This window comes from Vipera berus, assembly GCF_964194415.1.
Source record: "Vipera berus genome assembly, chromosome: 3".
Lineage (NCBI taxonomy): Eukaryota > Metazoa > Chordata > Lepidosauria > Squamata > Viperidae > Vipera > Vipera berus.
The window spans coordinates 93,788,188-93,799,137 of record NC_138204.1 but is presented as its reverse complement, the minus strand read 5'-3'; the positions used below and the strand labels follow the sequence as shown (position 1 = coordinate 93,799,137).

General features: G+C 40.1%; 1 protein-coding gene across 2 annotated transcripts in view; it reads right to left on the bottom strand.

Moving 5' to 3' along the window:
* Positions 1-2,333: 2,333 nt before the first annotated feature.
* STXBP3 (syntaxin binding protein 3) overlaps positions 2,334-10,950 on the bottom strand; it is a 50,102-nt gene continuing 41,485 nt past the window's right edge. Inside the window, exons 14-19 of one of the 2 annotated variants that reach the window (XM_081322658.1) lie at positions 9,757-9,895; positions 8,812-8,918; positions 7,759-7,854; positions 5,886-5,971; positions 5,652-5,800; positions 2,334-3,528 (exon numbers count right to left, since the gene is read on the bottom strand). In XM_081322658.1, the coding sequence (XP_081178784.1) occupies positions 3,431-3,528; positions 5,652-5,800; positions 5,886-5,971; positions 7,759-7,854; positions 8,812-8,918; positions 9,757-9,895 (675 nt within the window). In that variant the 3' untranslated portion in view covers positions 2,334-3,430. Of the gene's footprint in view, positions 3,529-5,651; positions 5,801-5,885; positions 5,972-7,758; positions 7,855-8,811; positions 8,919-9,756; positions 9,896-10,950 lie in introns of those variants that run through there. The other variant, XM_081322659.1, reaches the window with a different exon arrangement.

Genomic DNA, 10,950 nt, shown 5'->3' with positions numbered 1-10,950 from the left:
ATGTTGTTTTTGATGTAGCTAAATTCTGTGCCCAAATAAATCTAATTATTTTCACATACCATCTAAGATACACCATGTAGTACCTTCCTCTGTGTCAGATTACAAACTGTTTCGGTTTCCTTAAAAGGTTAATGGTTCTTTATAATAAAATATTATGTATAATGTGTAATACGTTATCTACAGTGCATTCAGAAAGTATGCAGACCCCCTTCACTTTTGTCAATTTTGTTATGCTGCAGATTTTACAGTTGTTGAATTTTTCTCATTAATCTACACTCAGAACCCCACAATGACAAAGTGAAAACAGAATTTTAGAAATGTTGGTAAATGTATTAAAATAAAAAAACTGAAATATCACATCGGCATAAGTATTTAGACCCTTTGCAACAACACTTGAAATTTAACTCTGGTGCCCCCCCCCCATTTCTCTTGATTGTTGCTGACATGTTTCTACACCCTGAATGCAGTCAACCTGTAGTAAACTAAATTGATTGGACATGATTTGGAAAGGCACACACCTCTCTATAGAAGGCCTCACAACTGACAAAGGATACTGTAGCAGAGCAAAAGCCATGAAGTCAAAGGAACTGCCTGCAGAGCTCAGAGACAGGATTACTGGAAGGCACAGATCTGGGGAAGGCTACAATAAAATTTCTGCTGCATCAGAAGTTCCTAAGAGCACAGTGGCCTCCATAATTCACAAATGGAAGACGTTTGGCACAACCAGGACTCTTCCAAGAGCTGGTTGCCTGGTCAAACTGAGCAATTGGGGGAGAAGGGCCTTGGTAAGAGAGGTGACCAAGGACCTGATGGTCACTCCGACTAGCTCCAGAGATCCTATGTGGAGATGGATCAGAGTTCCAGAAGGACAACTATCACTGAAGTCTTCCACCAATCTGGGCTTTATGGCAGATTGGCTAGACTGAAGCCTCTCCTCAGTGGAAAACACATGAAAGCCCCCTTGGAGTTTGAAAAAAGCACCTGAAGGACTCTCAGACTGCAAGGAACAAGATTCTCTGGTCTGATGAAATTAAGATTGAACTGTTTGGCCTCAATTCTAAACGTTATGTCTGGAGGAAACCAGGCACCACTCATCACCTGCCCAATATCATCCCAAGAGTGAAGCCTGGTGGTGGCAGCATCATGCAGTGGGGATGTTTTTCAGAAACGGACTGGGAGACTGGTCAGTGTTGAGTGAAAGCTGAATGGAGCAAAGTACAGTGATATTCTCAATGAAAATCTGTTCCACAGCACCCAAGACTGCACTGAAGGTTCACTTTCCAACATGAGAACAATCCTAAGCACACAGCCAAGATAACACAGGAGTGGCTTAGGGACAACTTGTGAATGTCGTAGAATGGCCCAGCCAGAGCCCTGACATGAACCCTATTGAACATCTCTGGAGGGACCTGAAAATGCCTGTCCATTGACGGTTGCCGTCCAACCTGACTGAGCTTAAGAGGATTTGCAAGGAAGAATGGCAGAAAATCCCCCAATCCAGGTGTGGAAAGCTTGCCAGGTGATACCCCAAAGGACTCAAGCCTGTAATTGCTGCCAAAGGTGCTTCAACAAAATACTGAGTGAAGGGTCTGAATACTTAAGCCAATGTGATATTTCATTTTTTTCTTTTTAATAAATTTACAGACATTTCTAAAATTCTGTTTTCACTTTGTCATTATGGGGTACTGAGTGTAGATTAATGAGAAAAATGAATTTCAACAACTCTAATGAGAAAAATGAATTTCAACAATTTCAACAAAATTGACAAAGGTAAAGGGGGTCTGAATACTTTCTGAATGCACTTTACGTTCATAAATGGAGCTAGTCAATACATGTACTCATATTCACCTCTTAAATACACCTCCAATGTTTCAGAGGTATCTTACTAATTCCCATTAGCACCATCCCATCAACTTCCTGTTCACACCAGGAAGGACTGGGATCCAAACAAGTAGCAATGGACAGCCAAGACGTATTCTATTAAATAATAAACCATTGTGCCATCAAACATGTGTTTTAAATTAATAAATTACCCAGTGATTTTAGTAAGAAATTGGGGACTGTATTTACCAAATTTATGTGCTAGTGAAGGATAGTGTCATTTAAATATTTATTTTTATTTATTTTTATTACATTTATATCCTGCCCTTCTCCGAAGACTCAGGGCGGCTTACAAGCTTAGCAGTAGCCTTCATTCTATGTATATGCCTGCTTATTAGGGCTTTCACACACACCCCAAGCGGCATTATTACAAAGTCAGCTTAATTGCCCCCAACAATCTGGGTCCTCATTTTACCTACCTCGGAAGGATGGAAGGCTGAGTCAACCTTGAGCCTGGTGGGACTCGAACCTGCACTAATTGCAGGCAGCTGGTGTTACTTAAGGAGGCATTAGCCCACTGCTCCACCAAGGCTCTTATAAGCAGCAATGTTTTTCTCTTCTAATCCAATTTGTATTAGTTTGAAAGTCTCAACTATCAATTATCCCTTTATGCCATTACTCTTCATCTTCTGCTTCTACTGCTCCAATCAATACTGAATGATGTTTGAAAGACTCCAGTGAGGCAATTTTCCAAGGAAAAAAGAGGCGAAGGAAATGACTAACTGGTCTGTACTGCAAACTTTAAATGTTCTCTAGAAACAACACATTCACCAATGTTCTTTAATTATGGTAAAGTGTTTATTACATATCTGTATTTTATCCAAATACCATAGAAAGATCCATGCACTCCCAGATGCATATATTTTAAAATTTATATCAAATTTCTCAGAAAAGAAGTTAACTTTATATATGTAGTTTACTTCAAATTGTTTTCAGTGAAATAGAAGTTGCATAGAATTTTGTAGCTCTACATCTGTTAATTGTGAAATTGTGTTACACATTTATATTTTAAACTTCTTCCATAATTTCATAACATTTTGTAACCATATATTTAGAAACAGACATGTTTCATGATAGAAAGTGTACACATTATTATTGAAATTATTAGCATATGTACAAATATGTTTTCCAAGTCTTAATGTAATATGTTGCAGTGATGAACATTCTCTACAGTGAACATTTCACAATAAAAGGCCAGTTACTGTATAACACAAATACAATATAAAACACAAGCTGTTGCGTTGCACTTCATTTTTACCACCTTCCCATTCCCCACCACAATGAAAAGCAGCAATCTCAAATTAAAAAACCCACAATTCTAAATAACACTTATTTGTAAAATATTTACACAGAATACAACCCAGTTCCAACCGAGCACTTTTAAATACCCACTGATTTCAAAAGAAGTTGCAAAAACAGTTTAACGTTTCTTCCAGTGAAACCAGAGGACCTTAAAATGCTTATGTCCAGCTAGATTATATCCATAATATCTATAGCATGATTTTTTTATCTGTTAGGTTAAGCAGAAATGAATGTTTAACTATGATCTCTACTCATCTTTCAAATACACATTATCCTTTGGTTTTGTTACAGTAAGTGCTTTTACATCATCCAGAAGTCTTCTAGGTGTCACAATGTGAGTAGATCCTGGTAAAAAAAAATACAGTCATTAACAGTAATCTACTACATTCATAACTCATCACTTTTAGAAAGAGCTGACATAGTCATATTCCATACAGGTGGTGAACAGTATTAAGTATCTGGGGGTGTAGATAACTAAACAATCGGAATTGGTCTCTCCACACCTCATCCTTAGTGAAGGGCGCAAACCAGAGTCTGCATTTCCTGTATCTGATGAGGAGAACACATCTTTCTCCTTCTGTCCTGGCCACTTTTTATAGAGGCACGATTGAGAGCATTTTAACAAACTGCATCACTGTCTGGTCTGGTGGCAGCAGTGCCTCAGATAGAAAGTCCATTGAGAGACTGGTAAGGACAGCCGAGAAGATCATAGGAAGCTGGCTCCCTGGTATTCAGGATGCTGCTTATAAGCGCTATGTGCTTAGAGCTCAAAGCATTGTTAGAGACCCACACCCACCCACTTCACGATCTGTTTCCGTTGCTCCACTCTGGGAGGAGGTTTTGAAGTATTTCTAGCAGGACTATCCTATTATGCAATAGCTTTATTCCCTATGCCAGGGCTTTTCAACCTTTTCACCCATTGTATCACTTTTAGGATATGGCAACACCACCAGTTGCCTAGCAAGGTGTCAAAAACTTGATGACCAAAAAAAGAAAGAAAAAAGTGATGAAGTACAGGTAGTCCTTGACTTACAACAGTTCGCTTAGTGACTGTTCAGTTACAAAGGCACTGAAAAAAGTGCCCCCCAAGCCACAGCCAAGCAAGACACCTGCCTGTCCGCCTGGCGGCGCTCTTCCTCCTGTCCGAGGTTTTCATTGTTGTGAGCATTTCTGTTGAGGATTGGCAGCGGGGGTGAGGTGGGGGGGGGGTGTTTGGTTTTTATTGCCCCCGTCTGCTGGGTGGTTGCAGCAGGTTTTGGTCACTTCACATGACCCTGGGACACTGTGACCATCATAAATATGAATCAGTTGTGAAGCATCTGAAAGTAAATCACAAGAGCCTGGAGATGCTGCAACATTCCAGCTGATCGGCGCTTCTTCTAGGCTCAGAAGCGCCAGGATCAGCGCCGAGCTCCAGCTAGAGCCTGGTGCTGATCCTGGCACTTCTGCTGAGCCCTGACAGCCCTGCAGCTCCAACCATCTCTCGCTCAGGCTTGTGCGATGCTGCCACCGGTTCAGCTCATTCCCCTCCCCCGCTACCACTTTTCTAGGATGGTCACATACCACCTGCCGGGTGCCAATGTACCATAGGTGGTACCCGTACCACTGGTTGAAAAGCCCTGGTCTAAGTGGTATTGCTATTGCTATTTGTAAATTGCAATGAAAAGCCTGGCAGGTGAAACAGCGCAGAGGCCATACAAAAGGGAAGAGGAGAGAAAGAAAGGTACGATATACCAGCCTTGTCCTATTCACCCCTTTAGACCTTTCTAGAATTTAAGTTAGCAGAAAAATGGGAAGATTGTAAAATGACATAATAAAAAGGGTATGGTCATAAATCACAACAGCTAATTTTATTTTTTTGGTGGCAGGTGTTAAGCAAACACAGCAGCCGCATGTGTGAATGCCATGGTTATTAAGCAAATGCCGTGGTCACAAGTGCAAACTCACTGTTCGCACTCATGGGCACTGTTTTGCTAAAAATCAAAAATGCCGGTTTGGAGCAAACCACTGCAAAACAAGCTCATGTGACTGTGGAATTCTGCAAACAGCCTAAATGTGGCTGTGCTGCTGAGTGCCATGGGAAGTACAGCCTGGGACCTCTTGGGAATGGGGAAGGCTGTGGGAGGGCCAGGGCAAGAGGCCCCGTGCCTGTGCTAGGCTTCCAATGGCGTCCCCCACCCAGGAGGCACCCTGAACTCCACTTAATGACCCACACATTCATTTCACGTTTCATTAGGGAGAGCTGGGATGGGGAGATTATTAGATGTTTTACCTAATGACTGCCACGGCATGTGACCGTAATAGTCATATCTCAAGAATTTTCTGTATTCAAAAGATAGGCAGAATGGCTTTCCCTATAATATGTTTGTGTTATTTCATTTTCACTGTTTCTGTCTTTGGCTCTTTGTAAGCTTTTCTCCTTTTTTATATATTAAAGCAATAAAACTATACTTAAAAAGAAAGCTTACCAATAATAACTTCACAAGACTTGTATGCCTGAGAAACTTCATAAGCACAACGTGTCTCTGAATACGTAATGCCTCCAATGACAAACACAATCAACTTTGCACCACTCTTACGTTCATCCAAGTAACTAGTTTTGGGTTTATGACGAGCACTGTAAAGGGAAGTACACAGAACTGTTCAAACTAATTACCAGGAAAACAAGGAGTAATTGTGTCAAGTACATTTAAATTCCTAACCTCACCGCTCCTGAACCATTCCAAGGTGCTGGGCACTGGGAACAATAAGGCCACTCTTTTGTATCTAATTTATTTTCTATAGCATCCTAGAAAACAAAGAAATATGACCCTGTTATATTACTCAAAGATTCACATTACCTGTAACCAGCAACCAGACTGAAAGTAGCAAAATTTCTTAGATTAATAGGCAATATATTAACAAAAAATTAGAGCAGAAGTTGCCATTTATGAATCATTTTCTCAATGAAAAGACATTTCATAGTTACCAATAATTTATGTTCAACATTTCAAATATTTATCACTTCATGTCTCCAAATATTTATTACTTAATAAGGACATGAAGTGATAAATAAATAGGGACATTCCAAGACAAAACATCTCATTTATATAACTGAATAATTTTCTACTTGCATGCTAACATTAGAAGGGAGACAGAGCTGCATGCTACAGACAGTAGTATGTAGTCAGTTTAAGGAATTTAAAATGCCGTTTATTTCCAGCAATATTGGTTAGTGTTCTCGTTCTCGTTCTCTCTCTCTCTCTCTCTCTCTCTCTCTCTCTCTCTCTCTCTCTCTGTGTGTGTGTGTGTGTGTGTGTAGCTTTCTATTAAATCTTTGAAGAAAAGCACTTCTTTTTCAGTATTTGAAATATTTAAATATATTCTGGGATTCTTCTTAAACTCTTTGCCTTCTTCAAAGTACTTTCTGCATGCTACTCTAATGCTAAGAACTGCAAAATGTGTATGTGTATGTGTGTGTGTGTGAGAGAGAGAGAGAGAGAGAGAGAGGGAGAGACAGAGTCCAAATATGCCACTAGTTAACTTTTGTTAAAGAGAAATGAACATTAATAGTTTTTCATATTCTGTAGAATAACATTTTTCTGTAACCCATGGATTCAGCATGACTAAAAGTGAACAATTGTTCCATTAAATACACACATACAGGTAATCCACAAGTTATGAGCGTTCACTTATCGCTCGTTCAGTTACATGATGAGCGCCCCCTAGTGCTTATGAAGTAAGTCCCGAAATTACGAATTTTGCAGCACCATGGTAGTTGTTTGCCCTTACGAGCGGCCTCAAGAGGCTCTGCAACATTCACCCTGGTTATTCCCTCCTTCCCAACCCCCGCACAAACCTCCCTAGGCACTAGGCCTTCAATACTCACCCTGCGAAAATCGAGATTCTTTGCTTTCTTGGCTGCCCCCGGCCTTTGGTGCCTTCGCAGAGAATGGAGGCCTAAAGTAACACAAGATCATAGGAGAACAGTGGGGTGAGATCTCACACTACTGATCTCATGTGATCTCATGGTACTTTAGGCCTCTGTTCTCTGCAACAGAGAACGGAACCAAAGCCACATGCCTCTGGAGGCTGGAATGGGGCATCAGAGGCCTTTTCCAGATTGATGCTGTCTGGATCTGAGGCTGGGGGATGCTTCTGCAGCCCCCCTGCAGCCCAATCTGGGCTCCGGAAGCCTTTTCCAGGCCGCTGACACCAGATCTAAGGCCAGGGGATGCTTACATAGTTCTCTGGCATCCTGTTTCCAGGCAGCAGCGGCCCGGAAAAGGCTTCTGGAGCCCGGATTGGACCACCGGGGGGGAGGGGGGGCGGAAGCATTCCCCAGCCTCAGAACCTGACAGCAGCAGGATCCTTGACCTTCCCCACCCTGACATACCTCATGTTCACTTAATGAGCCGTGTGCATTTTAACGAGCAAGGGAGTGATCTCGTTTGAGGTACAAGATTCACTCTATGAGTTTTCGAGTTATGAATGGAATGGGCAGGCTCCATTACACTTGTAACTCAAGGACTATCTGTATACACTCATATCCTCTCTTTAAAATTTCTGCTTAAGCATTCTTCATGAAAAATTTACCTCCATGATATCTTTAACAATGGGTGTCCATCTAGAAAGCTGAAATGTTTCTTCTGAAGAGCGATCCCTTCTTGATGATCTTCGTTGCGTTGCAGACTAAAAAGTCAAACGTTTATCATCATCTAAGAAATCAGATATTCAAACAAAAATCCACGATAGGTACTCCTCCTAAGTTGCAGTTTAGCTGTCTGCTTTGTTCTTCATAAATCTAAACTATCTACCTTAGTTTGAGATTCACTAAACATTTCTCTTTTAATGTTCCACTCCATTCAGTAAGAAAATATGTACACTCCAGCTTCAGAGTTCAAAAGTTCTGCAAAATGTAGCAATATGAGACAGGTATAGTTGTAGGTTCAGATTTCCCATCAACTATGAATACATTGGTTGCCCTCAGATAAGCATTACATCTGAGGTTTATCTCCATAGCCACTTTAACTTGAGATAATTATGCAAACTTTTTATTAGGTTATGGAGATCATTTTTATAAACCTTTTTGGAATGCTTTCTTATATTATAAATTTATTTTATTTTATTTATTTTTATTCCATTTATATCCCGCCCTTCTCCGAAGACTCAGGGCGGCTTACAAGCTTAGCAGTAGCCTTCATTCTATGTATATGCCTGCTTGTTAGGGTTTTCACACACACCCCCAAGCGGCATTATTACAAAGTCAGCTTATTGCCCCCAACAATCTGGGTCATTTTACCTACCTCGGAAGGATGGAAGGCTGAGTCAACCTTGAGCCTGGTGGGACGCGAACCTGCACTAATTGCAGGCAGCTGGTGTTACTTAAGGAGGCATTAGCCCACTGCTCCACCAAGGCTCAATTCAGCATGATAAACAGATTTTTGTGCTATTTATCTGCATTCTGGAGAAAAAAATCTCTCACTGTGTTTCTAGCTCTATAATGACTGCTGACTGAAGAATTTGAAGAATTAAGTGAGAAGAGAAATAAAATGCAAGGGTGTAAAACTGAAACTAGTGTACTGTATGAGAACCTTGAAAATAAGTAAAGTAAAATAGTTTTCAGGAAAAAAAAGTTGTATTCCTTACTGTAGTGAGGACAGGCACACCAAGGTACTTCCAATTATTTATCATGTTGCTGTCATTTTCTATCTGTACATTTTGGATCAACTTGTCCAAATTTTCTTGGGTAGTTCCTTTTTGATAAATGTGACATTTTGAATTAGTAATCAACAGCAGTTGCATGGAATAAATTTCAAGTTACGTTAAGTCATCAGTGAAAACTTTATATGTCATAGGAATTTTTACAATGCTAAATATGTTTCCATCATTCCAGTGTTTATCATCCTTTCCTAGTTACACTTCTCAAAACATAATGATTTTGATTTTAACGTATTGAAGAAGATCATTTAAGGAACATTTATCATGATTTCTCCTCACCCTCCCTGAGCATCTTTTACAGTCATGACTTGGAGCATTTTGTACTAGGAAATGGTAGCCTAATGAGGAAGGGAAGAATTGCACGTAAAATGGTGCTGAACTCCGTTTTCTAGATAAGCTCAATGAATCTTATAGAATTGCTTTCTGGAAAAAAACAGGATGGGAAATTTATTTTCTTGTGAATTTCTCTTATGGTGCAATCTCATGCTTTGTTAGGAATCTCACCAAATTAAATAGTGGTTAAATATTTGGTATATTGCCAAATCAATTTCTGTTAAGACTGCAATTAAATTATCTTAGGATTCGAAAAACGATGTGGCCTGCAGATGCATTGTCCAGCACAGCTATGTTTTATTTTTATGTAAACTGACTGCAATGCATTTACAAATATTTTCTCCCAATAACCCAGTTCCACAACAACTGATGTACAATCAGCAATCAACTTAAAAAGTCCTGACACCAGAACACAGTAACCATAGCTTTCAGAGAACTTATACGCTAAATGTAAATGTATCACATCTATATTTTTATCACATATGTTCAATATCAAATTATAAACAGAAGTGGTTCTGAACTGTGTGAAGCAAACCTTACCATTTGTGCTGAAGATATAGAGAAGAATAGCTCTTATTTTATCGTAGCTATCATGGCTTTTGTTAAGTAGTACTGGAAGGAGAACCCGCATTGAGTCTTTCACTTTCTGTCCCACAGCATCTGTTCCAAGAGCCAAATCCTACATTATAAAACAAGAAAACACAGCAATAATTTTAGCATAAAATTCACTGTAATGCTTCCATTGGTTTTTAAGCCTTCATTTCAGCTACAGAATTTTGAAGAATTTCTTATCACATTTGAACTTTTGATGAAAGTCCTATTTCCCACATATAACTATTACTGGATTATTTTGCTAAAGTAGGTTCCACAAATTCTGAAAATATCAGAAACAAATAGAACAGAACTTTATTAAAGCAAGCTTTAATCAATCTTAAAGTACATTGTAAGAATGAATTCACATTTTCTACTTCATAAATAAATCAAACCATTATGTTGCTTGTCTCTGGTCCTCTTCCTATCCTTAATTAAAAACTAATAATGGGACACCACAACAATTTCATTTCTAAAAGTTTAGGATGTGATACAATTAAGGCCCTCCCAATTATCAAGGAGCTAAAAAGACTGCAACAACATTTTTGTCCTAGAAAAGAGTGCACTGATCAAGTCACGTCAACATTCACATATGTTAAGTGCTACTTTGAGGTAAAGATAAACTAAGAAGCAAAGTTGAGGGCTGAATCTATACCCCAACCCATTCAACAAACACCAGAAGTATAGGGATGCATATCAGATGTTATCTGAGCCCCATCTCCAACATTATTCAGTTCTCCAGGTGTGATGAAACAATCTTTTCAGGTTTTGCAAGACAAAGTAGAAAACCAGCACTTCCTACTGTACTTTATCCTATACAGACTGCCTTAAAAGAGTAGGGATCCCCTTCATAATACTATACTACCCTGTTTCCCCAAAGGTAAGACCCGGTCTTACTTTCTTTTGGGCTCTAAAGCAAGCACTTGGATTTACGTTTGGAGAGGGCTTACTTTTTGCCGGTACCGGTTGGCCTCAAGCACGCGGGGGTGGGGTGGGGGCCCGTACATGGGGTGGAGAAGCAATGCAGTGGTGAGAGCGTGATGGCGGACCATGTACGGTACTGGGGCGGGTGGGTGGGGTGTGTGCTCTCCACATGTGAGGCCAGCCCCTGCAGCCATGGGGTGGCCATGCTGGGCAGTGGCG